This window comes from Peromyscus californicus, unplaced genomic scaffold, assembly GCF_007827085.1.
Source record: "Peromyscus californicus insignis strain IS unplaced genomic scaffold, ASM782708v3 Scaffold_8__1_contigs__length_139910024, whole genome shotgun sequence".
Classification (NCBI taxonomy): Eukaryota; Metazoa; Chordata; class Mammalia; order Rodentia; family Cricetidae; genus Peromyscus; species Peromyscus californicus.
In genome coordinates, this window is record NW_026294606.1 from 123438253 (window position 1) to 123455802 (window position 17550).

Here is a 17550-nt window from a genome sequence, read left to right on the forward strand (position 1 = left end):
AGCATAATACTAAAGGAGAACAGAGTGGGAGTACTAAGAGTTCTTCACCTCAGCCGTTAATGACATTAGGGAGCTGGGGCTGGGACAGTGCAGAGCATTCAAGAGGCCATGAGCTCAGTCCCTAGCACCACTGAGCCCTATAATCCTAGCACCTGGGAAGCTGGATCAGGAGGAGTAGAGTTCAGTTATATAGTGACCTCTAGGCTATCCTAGGATATTGATCCTGTTTCAATTAAAAAAAAAAAAAAAAGTACTGTGATAGTACTAAAAAAGAAAAAAAATAAACAAAATATAGCCAGAAACACACATACATATAGTTCACCAAAGTCTGACAAAGAAGCAAAGGCAATTCAGAGAACACAGGACAACCTTTCATTCCATCAATTAACAACAGAACAAGGGAGTCCCACTAGAAAGTGAGTCTGGAGTCGTTAAGACAGTACAGCGGGTAAGATGCTTACCACCAAGGATAACAACCAAACTTTGATCTCAGGACCTACAAGATGGAGAGATTCCTCCAAGTTATTCTCTGACCTCTACACATGTGCTCTGGCACATGGGCACACACACATACATGTGCACACAATAAATTAAAAAAATTTTTAAGATTCTAGGGAGCTTGGCATGGCAGCAAATGCCTTTTATCTCAGTACTCAGGAGGTAGTAGCAGGTGGATTTCTGTAAGTTCAAGGCCAGCCCGGTCTACAAAGTGAATTCCAGGACCGCTAGGGCTACACGGTGAAACCCTGAGTTTAGAGAACTTATCCATCTTAGAGAGGCCTGGGTTTGATTCCCAGCACCCACATTGGGTGTGGTAACTCACAAACACCCACAACTCCAGTTCCAAGGGATGTGCATCCTCTTCTCACTTCCTCAGGCACTAGGCATTCACATGGTGGGCATGCACACATGCAGGCAAAACACTCACACATATAACATCAAATAGATAAACCTAAACAAAATCCAGTTCTAAACACATCTTATACCTACACACACAAACACACAAATCCTTAAAATGGGCCACAGACCAAATGCTAAAAAAAAAAAAATGTAAAATTCCAAAAAGGATGGGTAGGTACACACCAGTGGTCCTACCTGGAAGGCCATCAAGCCATGCAAAGACACTGGAAGAAGCTGGTCTGAAAGCTCTACACCCTGTATGAGTTTACCTAGATGACATCCTGGAAAAAGCCAAATTGTGGAGATGGTGAGGTGGACAGTGTTGCTAGGGCTCAGGAAGAGAAGGGGAGGTTACCTGAGGATTCAGAGAACAGCCTGGACAACACAGTAAGAGTCTACTTAAGCCGGGCGGTGGTGGCACACGTTTTTAATCCCAGCACTTGGGAGGCAGAGACAGGCAGATCTCTGTGAGATCTAGGCCAACCTGGTCCAAAGAGGGAGTTCCAGGACAGCCTGGGCTACACAGAGAAACCCTGCCTCGAAAAACCAAAAACAATCAGTATCTCATACCTGTGATCTAGCACTTGGGTTGAGGTAGCTTCAAGACCAATCTGGACTAGCCTGGGCTAAATAGCACGACCTATCTCTAAACAAACTAGTCAATAAACAGAGCAACTCCTAAATTATAAAAAAAATCTAGATGTTCTTGGGTTTGGAGATGACCTTCTAGACATAATCCCAAAAGTACAAACCCTAAAAGAAATTATTTGTCTATACTGAAATTAAAAACTTTTCTTGGGGGAAGCAGTAATGAAAGCCACAGATTGCAAGAAAATATCTGCAAAACCCTTATCTGATAAAGGGCTGATATCCAAAATATGCAAAGAATTCTTAAAATTCAATAATTAAAAAAAAACCCAAACAAATTATGGGCAAAATACCAGAACAGATACTTTTAGTAAATGTGTATGGGTGTGCGGCAGGGAGGAGAGGGGGTGAGTGGAAAAAAAATCAAATGCTCTTAGTCTATGTTTTATACAACTACAACAGAATATCCTACCAGGTAACTTATAAACAATAAAATGCACTTGGCTCATAATTCTAGAAGCTGGAAGGATAAAGAGGATTCAGTGCTGGCACATGCCTGTAATCCCAGCACTGGACAGTCTGAGGCAAAATTGAAGTACAAGGCCAACCTGGGCTATACAGCAAAAACCGATGCTTCACAAAAACAAGAAAGAAAGAAAAGAGACAAGTAAGCCTCATCTGGTGAGTCTTCTGCTCCCATGACAGAGGCACCGCCTGGTTAAGACAGCATATGAGAGGGAGAAAGTTCAACAAACCACTCTCTAGACAGCAGTGTGAGAACGCTAAAGGGATGGATGGTTCAGTGGTGCAGTGCTTGCCCTGCACGGGTGAAGACCAGAGTTCAGATCCTCGGAACCCATGTAAATGCCATGTGGGCATGGCAGCCTGTATGTAATTACTGCCTCAGAAGCCAGAGGCCAGGGATCCCCAGAGCAAGCCTGCTAATGAGACTAGCCACATCAGTAAGCTAAGGGTTTGACTGAGAGACCCTGCACCAATAATGTGGAAGAATGATTGAGGATAAGTCTCAGCATCAACCTCAGGCCTCCACATATATGTGCACATATGTGCATACACACACACACACACACACACACATGCATACTATACACACATGAAAATGGAGAAAGGAAAAAAGAGAACAGTAACATCAATCTAGTCATGAGGGCAGAGCTCTCATAATAACATTTATTTATTATTAATTTGTTTCATGTTGAGACAGAGCCTTGGGCTGGGATGTATCTCAGTGACAGAGTGCTTGCCTAGCATGAGGCCCTAGGTTCAATCACTAGAACCTCTTCCCCCCCCCCCAAAAAAAAGGCAGGGTCTTGCTATGAAGCCCAGACTGGCCTTGAACTCACCACCTTCCTGTCTCAGCCTCCCCACATCTAGCTGTCAATCATCTCTTACAGGTCCCACCTTTCAACATTGATGCATTCAGATTATGCTTCCAGCACATGGACTTATGAAGGAAATCAGAGAACCACAAATTAAATTGTTATCACTATTCATTTACTAGAATGGCAAAAGGCCAAAATAATAACCAGGAGGAAGACATGAAATAACAAGAAACTCCATTTTCTGCCTTATGAATGAAAAATGATACAGCCACTTTGGAAGACCCCTAGGCAGTATTTTTACAAACTGAACATAATCTTACCATGTAACCCAACAATCATGTTCCCTGGTAGTTACTCAAAGGTGCTAAAAGTACGGCCACACGAAAACTGGCAGAGGACCGTTTGCAGCAGCTCTGGGCACAAATGCCAAACTTGGAAGCGACAAGGTAAGTAGATAAACAGACTGGTAGGTCTACACCAGGGGTGTTATTCAGACTACAGGGACATCAGCTACACCAACACAGGAAGACACAGGAGGAGGCTGCCAAGTGAAAGGTACTGTAAAAGACTTAGTGACAGCCACTTAGAATACAGTCGGGGAGGGGCAAACTAGAGACAAAGGAAGGACTGGTGTCTGCCAGGCGTTCTGGAAGAGAAAAAAGGGGATGAATAGGTGGAGAAAAGAGAACTGGGGGGGATGGGCACTAGAATCATCTTGTCACACACTTGCCCAAGCTCTACGATCTGTCCGACCAAGAGTGAATCCTATTGCCAAACATGACTGTACTTAACAGCACCTGGTTCATCAAGTTCAGCACTCTACTTGAGACATGAGTAATGGGGGAAATCAGGAGCCGGGGGCACACGGAAACTGAACTTTCTACTCACTTTTTCCATAAACCTAAAACTGCCTCCCAAACCTACTGAAATACATATGCCTTGGGGAGCAGACAAAAAGGAAGAGAGACTCTTCAGACTGTAGGAGTGTGTGACTGCCATCTTGCCCAGGATTGACTGCTGCCTCCCTAAAGAAACTCCTGCATGCTCCAGAAGAAACCAAAACTTACTTAGGGCTGGGACTAGGGGCTGGGACCAGAGTCTCCTCAGAGTCTTGCTCCCCTAAGGCCACCCTGCTGCCACACACCTTACTCTACTATTATAAGTGGTGGCCTTTAAAGTGTCTGAGGGAAAGGGGACACCAGACGACTTTACTTCCTGGAGGAATTCTTTCTAACCGGCCTATGGGTTCTATCAGCCTGAAAACAAGAATGATTTGTCCCAAGGTTAAAAACATTAGCACCGACAAGGAAGTATAAGGCTAGTTTGAAGAAAAACAAACAAACAAGCAAACACTGCTTCTGAATACTGAATCGAGGCTGTGTGAATGTCTCCTGGGCATAGCCTCACAGGCCATAGATTCCATACGGGTTTCCTTGACTGCCACAGATCAAAAGCCAAGGCATGGGCAAAGGGCTCTCATGCCATGTCCAACCACAGTGGGGAGAACTTCCTTCTCCTCTCTCTCTCTCTCTCTCTCTCTCTCTCTCTCTCTCTCTCTCTCTCTGTCACACACACACACACACACACACACACACACACACACACACACACGCACCTTACACTTCTCCCTCATGCAGAAGTCCTCCCTCCCACCCCCATCCTCACTCAAGCTGTACTCCAACAAAGAACTGCACCCTCATGATGACCAGAGTCAGCCAGGGAAGGAGATCTTCTCTTAGAAGTACCGGCTATCAAGGGAAAAGGATCTAAGTAGAATATGAGCTTACAATTCTAGTACATTAATACCCCCAGCCAACCATCATTAATGGCTGCTAACATCGCAAAAGACAGCTATTCAGTCTTTTTGTTGTTGTTTCTTGAGACAGTCTCTCAACTTAGCCTTGGCTGTCCGGAAACCAGGACATGTATAGGCCACACTCGCCTTGAATTCAGAGAGGTCCACCTGAGCTCCAGCGTTGGGACTGAAGGCCCACACTACTGGAATTTAGCTGGTGTCAGATCCCCCACTGGGACTGCAGTTACAGCCAGCTGTGAGCCACCATATGGTTGCAGGGAATTGAACCTGGGTCTTCTAGAAGAGTAACCAATGCTCTTAACCACTGAACCATCTTTCCAGCTCCTATCTGCCTTTTAAAAACATGTATCATTCACCTATAAAGCATTCATGAAAAAAAAAAAATCGAAACAAGTCTCTAGTTCCAATTATGAATTTAAAGAAACTATAAGACCAAACGAACTAAAGTGGCATAATGGAAATGCAATCCGAAGAAGGCAGACATCAGGGAAGTTTACAGGAAACAGTCACCGAGATGGCTCAGTAAGAGTGAGGGTGAGTGCCTGCTGCCTAAGCTTGAGAATATGAGTTCAGACCCCAGCACCCATGTGAGAGCTACACGTGACCCTGCATGCATGCCGACAACCCCGTGCTGACAGGAGAGAAGACAGACAGACAAGACAGACCCCCACAGCTAGCTGGCCAGCCAGCCTAGCAAAAAAAAAAAAAAAGGGGGGGGGGGGGAGACCCTATTTCAAAGGGATACAGTGGAAAGCAAAGGAGCAGGGCACCTCGTGTACTCTCGGGCTTCCCCATTTGCACACACAGGCACAAATGTCCAAATAAATAAATGCACACAAACACACAACACATCCAAATTATCTCAACTAAAGGAAAGAAAAAAAATAACCTAATTTCTTCAACAAATTTAATAGAGAGGAAAACAGATGGCAGAGAAATCTATAGATTAAAAGATTTAAATAGCAGAGAAAGAACCATATTTGGCTCCTGCTTTGAACAAGCTGTTTTTAAGAGGTTATTATAGGACAATTGGGGAGACAAACAGTGGATGTTTCATTCCACTCCATGAGTATAAGCAAGCACAGTGGCCAACACCGGCAATTTCAACAATTAGGAATGCTGAGGCAGGAGGATTGCCAGGCGTTTGAGGCCAGCCTGAGCTACATAGTGAGATTCTTATTCTCTCTCTCTCTCTCTCTCTCTCTCTCTCTCTCTCTCTCTCTCTCTGTTATTAATTTATTACAAAAATAAAACCAACATTAAGGGTAGTGTTGTGGCATACAGCTGGAGTTCTGACTAGTCAAAAAGCCCAAGCGGGGAGACCACCGCCCCATTCAAGACCAATTAATCTGGCAGACAAACATAGTAAGATCCCACTGAGAGGAGGGAGATGAATACTGCAAAGACACCCCACACACACATAAAATAAAATTTAAGAGCAAAATCTGAGTAAGTCTTGGGAATTGAGGCTCTTTTCAATGCCAGGATGGAACACAGGACTTTGTGCATGTAAGGCAAAGGTTCTACCAGCAAGCTGCAATCCCAGATAAGGAAGACTGAGATGGAAGGTGGGGAAATGGCTCACTAGGTGGAGTTATTCCTCCAAATCTAGGATGACCGCAGCACAATAAGCTGTCTGATATCACCTATTACAAGAACTGTACTACAGTGGCCACAGCAAGTGCTGGAGAGATGCAGGAATCCGGACCCCTCACACAGGAACTTGGCATGATGCAGCCGCTCTAGAAAATGGCTTAGTATCCTCGACTAAAATCTAGTGTACAGCCGGGCGGTGGTGGCGCACGCCTTTAATCCCAGCACTCGGGAGGCAGAGCCAGGCGGATCTCTGTGAGTTCGAGGCCAGCCTGGGCTACCAAGTGAGTTCCAGGAAAAGGCGCAAAGCTACACAGAGAAACCCTGTCTCGAAAAAACCAAAAAAAAAAAAAAAAAAAATCTAGTGTACAAAGTAGAGGGAATCTAAGGAGATGTCTTAGTGGGTAATGTGCTTGCTATGCAAGTATAAGGACCTGAGTTTAGCAGCTAAATAAAAGGTGAATGGCAGTGCCTGTCTGTAACCCCAATGTCACCAGGCACAGATGGATCCTGGGGGCTTAATGTTCAATCAGTCTAACCAAAATAGTGAATTCCAGGTTCACAGAGAGATCCTGTCTCAAAAATTAGGTGGAGAACAAAATGAAGATATATAGTGTTAACATCTGACCTCCAAATGCACGTGCACATACCACATGTATACATACACACACACACACAAAAAAAAAGTATAAAAAGTGGTTGGGAGCTCTTTAAACTAAACATGTACTTACCATATGGCATTGGGCATTTATTCCCCCAAAATGAAGCCTTATGTTCACATAAAAAATACACAAATGTTTATAGCAGCTTTATTTGTAACAGTCAAAAACTGGAAACCACTTTTCTGGAATATCCTTCAGCTGGTGCATCCATACAATGGAATACTACCAGGTAACAGAGGAACTACTGGCACTTAAGGCAAGCTGAATGACTCACAAAGAAATTTCAGTGAAGAAAACAGCCAAAGTTACAGACTATAGGATTCCATTTAATTCACATTCTCAAAAGGGCAAATTTGCAGAGATGGAGAACAGACTAGTATTTGTTAAGGGTTAGGGACAAGAAGGATGTATGTTCCGATGGAGATCAGAGAGATCTGAGTCGATAGAATAGTTCTATCTTTCTTATTGTTCCTCATGAAGGAAACATGATGAACATCCAAGATGAAGATGAACCTGACCCAGTTCTCTATCTTGACTGTGGTGGTGGTACGAATCTACAAATATGGTAAAGCTGAACACAGCACACACATACAGGCATGTGAAACTGGCAAACTACAAAACGTCACAGATTATGAGAATGGTAGTTCTGAATTAACTAGTAATTGGGACGTTACTACAATGAAACTGAGCAAATAGACTATGATGATCACTCTACTAATTTCTATAACTTCCTATTAATTTATCAATTATCTCAAAAGAAAAAATTAATGCATATATATATATATATATATATATATATATATATATATATAAAATGGTTTCTATTTTCTTGAACACTTCTACTTAATAAACTAATAGGAAAGCAAATATTTCTGCACTAATTACAAACCACTATTTTAGGAGGGATTTGAACTAGAATTCCTATGTTTTATTATTAAATACTAATGTAATCTCTGAGCTAAATGGCTCCACGTTCAACTTTTTCTTAAAATCTTCAACTCAATTTCCTATGTGGCCCAAAGTTCTAGTATATATAACATCAATTTATCAGAATTTAAAGGTGAATGCAAATTAATGAAAAGCCTAGCTTAAAGAGCTACATGTACTCTTCTAATCTAATGTAATAAACGTGAAGCTGTTTTAGTGTTCCAGAGCGCTAAGTCCTCAGCAAATACTCTCAAGTTAAAAGAACATTCTAACGTCCTCTCAACTCCTCAGGAGGCTTTGAGCTTATTGAGTCAGCTCTGTAGAAAAAAAGAGCACAACCAGCTGCTAATAAGTGGACCAACAATCTTCAAAAACAGTGTCTTCCATGGCCCATCACCCTAGCAAGAATACACCACACCTATGTGTATGTGATTAGTAGTCTGTAGTGTTGTGGGTGTGATCCTGAAATAGTTTCCGCCACTAAATGCTAATCTACCAGTCAAGAGAGCAGAAGAGAAAGCTGTGTGAAAATGTACAACAGCCAGCTTTTCTAGTTCCCACAGAGGAAGTGCCCATGAGTTTTCTCAGCTTCAGAAGCTATAAGAATACCTACCTATTCATTGCCCTCATGTCTACCCCAGTTTTACAATTTTCAGGTTGTCTGAGAAAGAACTCATCAAGGAAGACAGCCACCTGGCCAGTCCAGTGTCACCAAAGGAATCCATAACATTGCTTCCCAGAGCCTTCTGAGCTCCTATACTATGACAGGTAGCTGTTTCATGAAAGAAACTGAGATAGGGCCCCAGCAGACTGGATCCAGACGTCTCCCTTACTGGTCTACCACCCTTTTCCTGCCTCTCTTTCCCCTACTGTCCTAAACCACCCACGGAAGCACAAGGTAGACTCTAGAAGGCTCTAGCTCTGTTTCCCTTTGCTTCTCAACAGCTAAAGATGCAACAGGAGTTTTCAAAGACTGCTCGTGCCAATGACCCCAAAAGAGACAGCACTCACCAGTCAGACCCTTCCTCAGAAGATGAAGTCATGCCATGAAAGCACGAATTATAGGTAGCACGGAATCCACAATATGTCATCATCATCATCTTTTTTTTTTTTTTTAATTGGTTTTTCAAGACAAGGTTTCTCTATGTAAAAGCCCTACTTGTCCTGGAACTCACTTTGTAGACCAGGCTGGCCTCAAACTCACAGAGACCCACCTGCTGTGCGCCGCCGCCGCCGCCGCCGCCGCCGCCGCTGCCGCCGCCACCACCACCGTCCAGCAAGACTTCTAAATTCTTTCCTACTCAACCCGTATTCATCTGCCTGATTGATCAGAAGCCCAGCAGGAACACCAATCCCACGACAATACTGAAGAATAAGCCACAAGCCGACACTAAAGAGAAGGACTGGTACACAGTGAACTGGATGATGGTGCTGTGGGAAGAATGCTGTGGCCTGGGTAAATAACACAGCCTTTAGACCTAACATCCAAAGCTGTGTGGTTATCAAGCCCAGCACTGAGCCAGGATCCTTTCTTAATCTGTTCCTCCCACTCACATTCTTACCTCCTTAGCTCAAAAGCTGATTCCTTAAACTTGCATTTTTAGGGTGCTAGAGTGCAGCTTGGTGATAGAGTGATGACTCCCTAGCTCATGATGAGAGCCCAGGTCCAACTCCAAGAACTATCCCAACATACAGAAGTAAAGCCTTTTCCCCTGAAGTCTCCTTGATATTTCTTTTGTTAATGCATAGTCCCCAAAACACGACTGAGAAAGTCACTTAAGCCTTGACAAACTAGAGACTTCCCAGGACAGCCACACAGCCTCATCCTCATGAAGGTTGGAAAATATCAGGCACCTTCCACAGAAGTTTCTGAACACCAGGTCAGGAGCAAGGGCTCTGGCTCTTTACCATCCTTCCTTCTTTACCACAAGCACCCTTAAATCTCTAAGAAAAGAGCGTCTGGCTGGGCCTGGTGGCACACACCTTGGAAGGCAGAGGCAGAATGATCTCTGAGTTTGAGGCCAGCCTGGTCTACAAAGCAAGTTCCAGGACAGCCAGAGAGAGAGAAACCCTGTCTCAGAAATACAAACAAGATAAAAACAAAACAAAGAAAAGGGCTTCTGGCTCATTTCCATGGGCAAGAAAGTGCTGATGGACAGCATTCTGTGGTGGGACCAGGTACGGGGAAACAATTGGAAAAGTAAATAAATAAAAATAAAAAATAAGGGGTTGGGGACTTAGCTCAGTGGTAGAGTGCTTGCCTAGCAAGCTCAAGGCCCTGGGTTCGGTCCTCAGCTCTGAAAAAAATAAAAATAAATTTAAATAAATAAATAAATAAATAAATAAAAGGAAGCCAGGCCTGGTGGCTTAGGTATTATCCTCGCTACTCAGGAGACTGAGGCAGGAAAATCATAGGATTAAAACCTGCCTGGGCTCCAGAGTGAATTCAAGGCCAGCCTGGGTAACTTGACTGAGACCCTGTCTCAGACAGTGAAAAAGAAAGGAAAAAGCTCGGGGATATAGCTCATTGATAAGAGGTTTTTGTATAACACACACAAGGCTCTGGGGTGAATCTCTGGTACCTCCAAAATAAATAAAGAACAGAGCAAACGCAAATACCCTCTGGGCTTGGATTTGTGGCTTCAGGGGACAAAGGCTGGAGCAGTACATCCAGAGTAGTTTCCTTTAGAAAAGAAGACATACTCATTTTTTTTCTTCTCTCTCTTTTTTCTTTCGTGGCATTAGTAAGGATTGAACCTAAAGTCCACACAAATGCTCTACCACTGGGCTACACCCCCAGCCCTAGTATAGTACTCCACATGAAGAATGTTCCTATCCAGTGAGCAGAAGGGAATTCACTCATAAGGGAAGGGTTAAACATAAGCTAGTACTTGCAAGAACATGAATCAAGTTAAGGAAGAACCAAGACTCACGAATTAGGCAATTTGGGGAGTCGGGGTTCAAACTCTTAAAGTTTTAGGGGCACACAGGGAGTCTAGTCGACCACCGCCACAAGAAATACAAGACATAAAGGAGAGCAGGGGACAGTCAGTCTCAGAGCTCTAACACCCTGTCCACATGCTGTGTGTCCCAAGTCCCTAGCTGGAGAGTCAACTAGAGTCCAGGAACCGTAATATGTTCACCTACCCGCACAGTTAAATCCCAAGAACACAGAAACAGTTGTATGAGTAACACTAAATGCAATGTCAAAATAGCGTTCAGAGCTTCCTCTGTGATTGAAAAACTCCATCCTATAGGGAAGCTCCTATAGCAGGAAGGCAGACAACTCGGAAGTCCCCGAAACCGACCAGATTCACTAGGCCCCTCCCTGCCACAGTAAGCAATAAAAGCTGGGAGTCCCTCTCAGGGGAGCAGAACCCAGCTGCAAAGAAGACTCTCAGATGACTTTGAGACAGACCAGCCTCCTTGGAAGAGGTTTAGACCAACTGAGGCACCTGTGAAGGACACAGTCCAACCTGTTAACCTGCCTGCAGGCTGTGCGGTGTGCTCCAGGTCCCCAGCTTTGTGAGCTGTCACTCATGCTGGGGTGGGCTTTGGTGACGCAGCTGTCTTTGAGTCATTTCTACTTCTGTAAGTGACCTTTCACCCACATTCCTTTAAGTCACCCCAATAAAACTCATAGTTCACCAAGGTGGACCTTGGTAATACCCATACTTTGATCTGTTGTGAGTCTCTGGGGTGAGCAGACGAGTATGCTGTGCCTCCCCAGGGAAAGTTCTGTCACCTAATGAATAGCACGATACTGAGAAGTACACTCAGAAGTCCAACTGTTTAAATTCCTCTATTTAAAAGCAAAACGAGGCTGGCAAGAGGGCTCAGGAGGCAAAGTTGCTTGCCATCAGTCAAGATGAACAGAATTCGATCCCCAAGCCCCAGAAGAACACCAGCTCCCAATATGTTGTCCTATGGCTTCCACTCCCTTACCTTGGCATGTATGTGCACACATGCACATGCAAGCACACACATACAAAATAAGTCAATGTCATTTTTTAAGTAATAAAAAAAATAGCAAAACTCCCTTAAAAGCTAAAAAAATAAGGCCACATAAATCAAAACAAAAATCATTGGGAACCCAGAGTCTCTTAGTAAGCCTTCTTAGAACTGTTTGATGTACCTCTCAACACTAGGAAGTCTCAGAATGGAAAAATGAACTCCTAACTGCTGGTGTCTTCTTCTGGGGGCGGGAAAGAATAGGAAGTCTGATGGGTGATAAGCCGCTTAACAAGTTTACAATCAGTTTTTAAGCAGTAATCCCTCAGGGAAATGAACATTCCTCCCTGATCCTTCTGAGGGCAATACAATATCCGAAGCTTCTGTGTGTGAACCTTTTCAGGATTTACGTTAAACAGTAACGAGAACAACTTCTCAGCTACCAGAGGCAGCCAGCACTTTGGATTTGTAGTATCTTTTCTAGAAACAAACGAGCCTTCAGTAAACTGCAGTTAGGGACCTTCCAGAGACTAGTTGACAGTGATCACCTAACCAGAGCTCATTCCTGAAGACAAAACCACTAGAGCCCTCAGAGCAATCTGTTGTCACTAGACCACAAGTTCAGTTAGCTTGCAAAGGCCGACAGGATGGAACCACAAGTCTAACAAAAGGTGATGACCATGGAGAGCGCCCTTGAATCGGGGGCAGAAATGACTGAGCCATGGAGGATCTCCTCTGGAAAATGAGGGCAGCTATGAGGCGTTCCCCAGCACCAGTCCTGAGCCACGTGACTGCACTTTTCCACAGAAGGTCAGAGTTGTGGTAATAGTAACTACTGAGCAGACACCAGCCCCCTGCAGCAGAGGGAGCCCACCGACTCATTTGACCAGAGCTCCACACAACTCTCTCTCCTCGCCAACCAGGGCAGACCTGAATGGGTGAGCTAAGCAAGGTTCACACGGGATTACTAATTGATTTCCTGAAGCCTCACTACAGATCAGTACCTGAAAATGAGAAGCAATTTCCAGGCTGGTTTTCCATACTAGAGCTACACAAACCACACACCATACTTCTCACACACACCATACCACAGTCCAAAAGCTTCATTTTATCAAAATAAAAAAAGAAAGAAAGAAAAGAAGAGAGACTCAGCAACCTAATCCAGCCAACACAGGGGCTCTTCCCAAAGGGAAACCAGGCTGGAAACATTCCCAGCTTATGTACATAATTCACTAGGGCTCAGGTAAGATTCCATTTTGTAAGAGATGAACTTTAAACACAAAGTCACTGGTGGTGCAACATTCACACACTTAGCACCACCGTCACCCCTAAATGAGAACCACTGCTGCCTCTGCCACAGTGACAACCTCACAGCGAGAAGCTGCCAACCATGAACTCCTGGAAAGTTCTATCAGGGCTCGGAAGAGCTCACCATCTCTGCCAACCTAAACGTAGCTGTCACTCACTGCTTTCGTTCACTACAATCCAGGCAACACAAACGCAAGAATTTTTTTTTTTTCTTTTTAAATAAACATAAAAGGTGGGCCAAAGGGTCAAGAGCAGGCAGTGTCTTTCAGGGCTGACAAGATTCTTGTCGGGGGTTGGGGGAGGGGAAGGAGCATTCTGGATGTTTCTATTCTTGGCAAGAAGAGGACCTCCTGGTCCTAACCATCTAAAGACGCTAAGGCAAGAACGTTCTCAGGAAGTTAATACCAGCCCAGCGCTAAGGGATGAGCTTCATCTTGGGGTGTGGTGATGGGGACCAAGGTGTGGAGGGCAGGAAGGGATCAGCCGGCAGGCTGAACTCTAGGGCATGAGGAGGCGGCGGAAGAGCAGTGAGAAAGCACGGGGAGGAAAGGACAGTTAGGAGTGAAGGAAGGTGGGATGACTACGGAGGAGAAGTGGACAGCTAAAGGGGATTCCAAAGAAAGCTCCGCCGGGGATGGAGGAATGAACAGCCACCGACGCTCCCCACCCGCCAGCCCCCTGTGGGCGTGTGCCCCGCTGCGCGTGTGTGCCGACCCTCCCGGGCGGGCGCAGGCCGCGGCGCCAGCACTTACCCCACGACTCCCTGGTTGTAGTTCCTCCGCTTCCACGGGGTCCCGCTGTACACGCCCCCGCCACCGTCCGCCCGGCCGCCCCCGGCCGCGCGCCCTCCGCTGGGCTGCAGCAGGCTGTAGTTGAGTCCGTAGGTGCTGGCCTTGTTGTCGCGCTTCCTCTTGTTACTGCTGCCTGAGGCCGGGTCGGCGGGCTCGGAGGTGGGGAGCGCGGCCGTGGGACGCGGGGACGAGGGCGCCGACGGGACCGGCGACGCCGAGGGGCCTGCCGCTGCCCGCCGTGCCCAGGCCGCCGGCTGGTGGTGGTTGTTGTTGTTGTTGGTCGTCTCCAGGGGCAGGAAGTCCCGCTGCTCCGCGGGCACGGCGAGGCCGCCCAGCGGGCGCTCACCCGAGCGGAACATGCCGGCCGGAGCCGGGGCCGTGCCGCCGGGGCTACCGGGGCCGCTGCCGCTCCCGCCGCTGGCCGTGCCGCCGCTCGCGCTGCTCGCGCCGCTGCTGTGACAGTGGTGGTTGAAGTAGAGGTTCCTCAGCCCTTGGGTCGTCTCCCAGATCTGCATCCACAGACTGTTGGACGGTCCGAGCTGCTCTGGCTGGAACCAGGCGATCCTCGGATCCATCAAACGGCGGCGGCCGCTGCCCCCGCCCCTCCCGGCCGCCCGCAGGGCCGCCGCCGCCGCCGCCTCAGGCGCACGCCCGGTCTCGGCCGCCGCCGCCGCCGCCACCCGGGTTCCGCCACGGGCGGCGCGGTCGCGCAGGGAGCCTGGCCGGCGCCGGCGGCGTCGCTCCCGCCCTCGGGGCTCGCAGGCCCTCCCCCCTCCCTCCGCCCCTCCGCCGAGCCCCTGTCACCGGGGTTCCCGTGCAAATGGCGGCGGCGGCGGCGGTGGCTCCCGAGATGGGCGAGCGGTGGCGGCGGCGGCAGCAGCGGCGGCGGCGGCGGCGGCGGCGGCGGCGGCGGCAGCGGGACGCGCCTGCTCCGTAGCGTCCGCGCTGCTCGGCCCCGGGGCGGGGCCTCCGCCGGCTCCGCCCCTCGCTCCGCTCCGCCCCGCCCCGCCGCCGCGCTCGCCCCGCCCTGTCCCGCTGCCCGCCGACCGCGGGCGTCCCGAGGCCGCACAGCGCGTCACAGAGGCCGCGGCAGGCTGCGGGCAGCGGGGCCGCAACCGCCCGGTCAAACGTCCCGCGCTGGCCTAGTCAGGGTCGCACGTACCTGGGCCTCCGGGCACCTCGGACGCGCGCGACGACGCCCGGCTCCGGTCCCTCTGCCGCACCGCCGAGGGACACGAGGCGGCTGCCGACTCCGCGGAAAGTGACTGGTTTGCGCCGCCCCACCTCGATCCGGACGGCCCGCTCCGCCCCTCGGTCCGGGCGCGGCCCCGGGGCTCCCGGCCGCGCGCCGCGCGCGCACTGGAAGGGCGGGCTTCCGCTCAGGGGCCGGGCCTGCACGCGGCTGCACGCGCACCTCGGTTCCGGAGCGGTCTCAGAGGCACCCTGTGTCGCGCGTCCTCCACCACCGCCCGACTCGAGGGCCACGCAGCACGGTCGCTCCATGATGCGCTTACAGGCTCAAAGCCCCTTAACTTTCGTAACTAAGAAAACTCGAAAGCCTTTTAAACCTAAAATGACTCTACCGTTGCCGTTAGTGGATGCTCTCCATAGAGTGGTCATTTGTGTAGCTTTCGCGGGGCGCGAAAAATACCCACCCCCAAAAGGGGAATTTTCAGTACTTTAAATCAGCAAGAGAAGAGAGGGACACTTGAAGCGCGAGCACGCTTCAAGCTTGCTGCAAATTCCAGAACAAGTCTCTGACACGGGTTTTGGCTCTGTGCCCAGCTCAATATCCTGGAAAGTTTAGATTGTTGTTGGTTTTATTTGTTTACTTATTTTGCAAAGGATAAAACTTGTTAGTCGGCCGGGCGGTGGTGGCGCACGCCTTTAATCCCAGCACTTGGGAGGCAGAGCCAGGCGGATCTCTGTGAGTTCGAGGCCAGCCTGGGCTACCAAGTAAGTTCCAGGAAAGGCAAAGCTACACAGAGAAACCCTGTCTCGAAAAACAAAACAAAATAAAAGCAAACAAAACTTGTTTGTCACAGAATGAAGCATTGATCTACGTTTTTTCTTGCTAAAAAAGAATACAATGTCCCCGGGTTGGGCTAATTGTAACTCAGTTGGTAGAGTACTTTCCTAGGACACAAGAAGCCCTGACGTTGATTCCAGATCCTCCAGCTACGAAGCAACTTGGAATACGTTAAGAATCTAAACACACACACACACACACACACACACACACACACACACACACACACACACAAAAGCCTACTGTTAATAACCACTGTGAAGACATTGTTAAACTTGCTTCCATTCTTCCCCAAATCTCTGTACATGTCAAGTAGATATACTCAGTTATTCAGCACATTTCCCCGAATGTCTGATAACAATTTAAATGCTACCACCACTGGTATCTTAAATTTTTGTATATTTTAATTTTTTTTCAGTTACAATAGTACCTACCAAAAGTTACTATTTGTTGTGTTTGAGTGATTTCTTCTTTCAGAAAACATAAAGAACTACTACAGTGTTGCTAAAATGACCAAATGAGACAATACATAAAAGTACTTTATATGGGCTGGAGAGATGGCTCAGCATTTATGAGCACTGGCTGCTCTTCCAGAGGACCCAGGTACAATTCCCAGAACCCACAGGGCAGCTCACAATTGTCCAGTTCCAGAGGATCCAACACTTTCACACAGACATACTTGTAGGCAAAACACCAATATACATCAAATAAAAAATAAAATAAAATGTACTTTATAAACTCAAGTGTGGCTGCGCTGCCATACTTACTGATTTTGTGAGGCAGTGGGGAATGCTGGCTGCTCACCCCTGCCAGGCCCTGCCTACCCTCGCCTGGCCCTGCTCACCCCTGCCAGACCCTGCCTACCCCTGCCTGGCCCTGCTCACCCCTGCCAGGCCCTGCCCTCCTCTGCCTGTAACTTAGCCACTCCTCCAGGCTGTCATGTCTGGATGTCTATCCTTCATGCAGAGCTGAGTTAAATGACCTTAGAGAAGTGAATCAACCAGGGCATGTGTCAGCTTTGCATGAATTTACTGCCTGGTTTGAGGAAGCAAAACGAGGTAAATATCAAACTCAAATGGCGATTCATTCAATTACTTCAGCAAATATGTCTCGGGCAGTTATATGCCGGGTTCTGAGGATACAGCAATGAACAGCGCTGATAAAATTCTTGCCTTCACGGACCTTGTATTCCAGTGTGTGAGGCATACAAAGTCAGACACTGGTCAATGCTATGGGGGGGTGGGGGAGACTAAAGGGATAGTGAGAGCATGCTATTTTTAGATGAGCTAATCAGGGAAGGCTGCTCTGAGGTAGTGATATTTGAGGAGGGACTTAAGTAAGAGACTAGGCCATGACCATCTAAGGAATGATTTATTAAATGGAGTAGCAAGTCCAAAGGCCCTGAGGCAGAAATCTGCTTTGTGCATAACATAATAAGGCAATTTAATTAAATATTGAATGTGTGGCATAGATTCATACAGTATATATTCTAGAAGAGTCCTTAAAAATCATCCAACCCAGAGATGGCTTGTTTGGTAAAATGCTTCCCATGTAAGCATGAAGACTTAAATTTGATCCCCCAACACCCACATAAAGAAAAAAAAAAAAAAGGCATAATGGTTTGTACTGATGATCCCAGCACAGC

At 47.4% G+C, this 17550-nt stretch overlaps 1 protein-coding gene across 4 annotated transcripts in view; it reads right to left on the reverse strand.

The window, feature by feature from the left end:
- Tent4b (terminal nucleotidyltransferase 4B) overlaps positions 1–15394 on the reverse strand; it is a 64030-nt gene extending 48636 nt beyond the window's left edge. The window contains exons 1-2 of one of the 4 annotated variants that reach the window (XM_052728004.1): positions 15039–15146; positions 13838–14424 (exon numbers count right to left, since the gene is read on the reverse strand). In XM_052728004.1, coding sequence (XP_052583964.1) covers positions 13838–14391 — 554 coding nt within the window. In that variant the 5' untranslated portion in view covers positions 14392–14424; positions 15039–15146. Of the gene's footprint in view, positions 1–13837; positions 14518–15038 lie in introns of those variants that run through there. The other 3 variants (XM_052728006.1, XM_052728005.1, XM_052728003.1) reach the window with 3 other exon arrangements.
- Positions 15395–17550: the final 2156 nt, after the last annotated feature.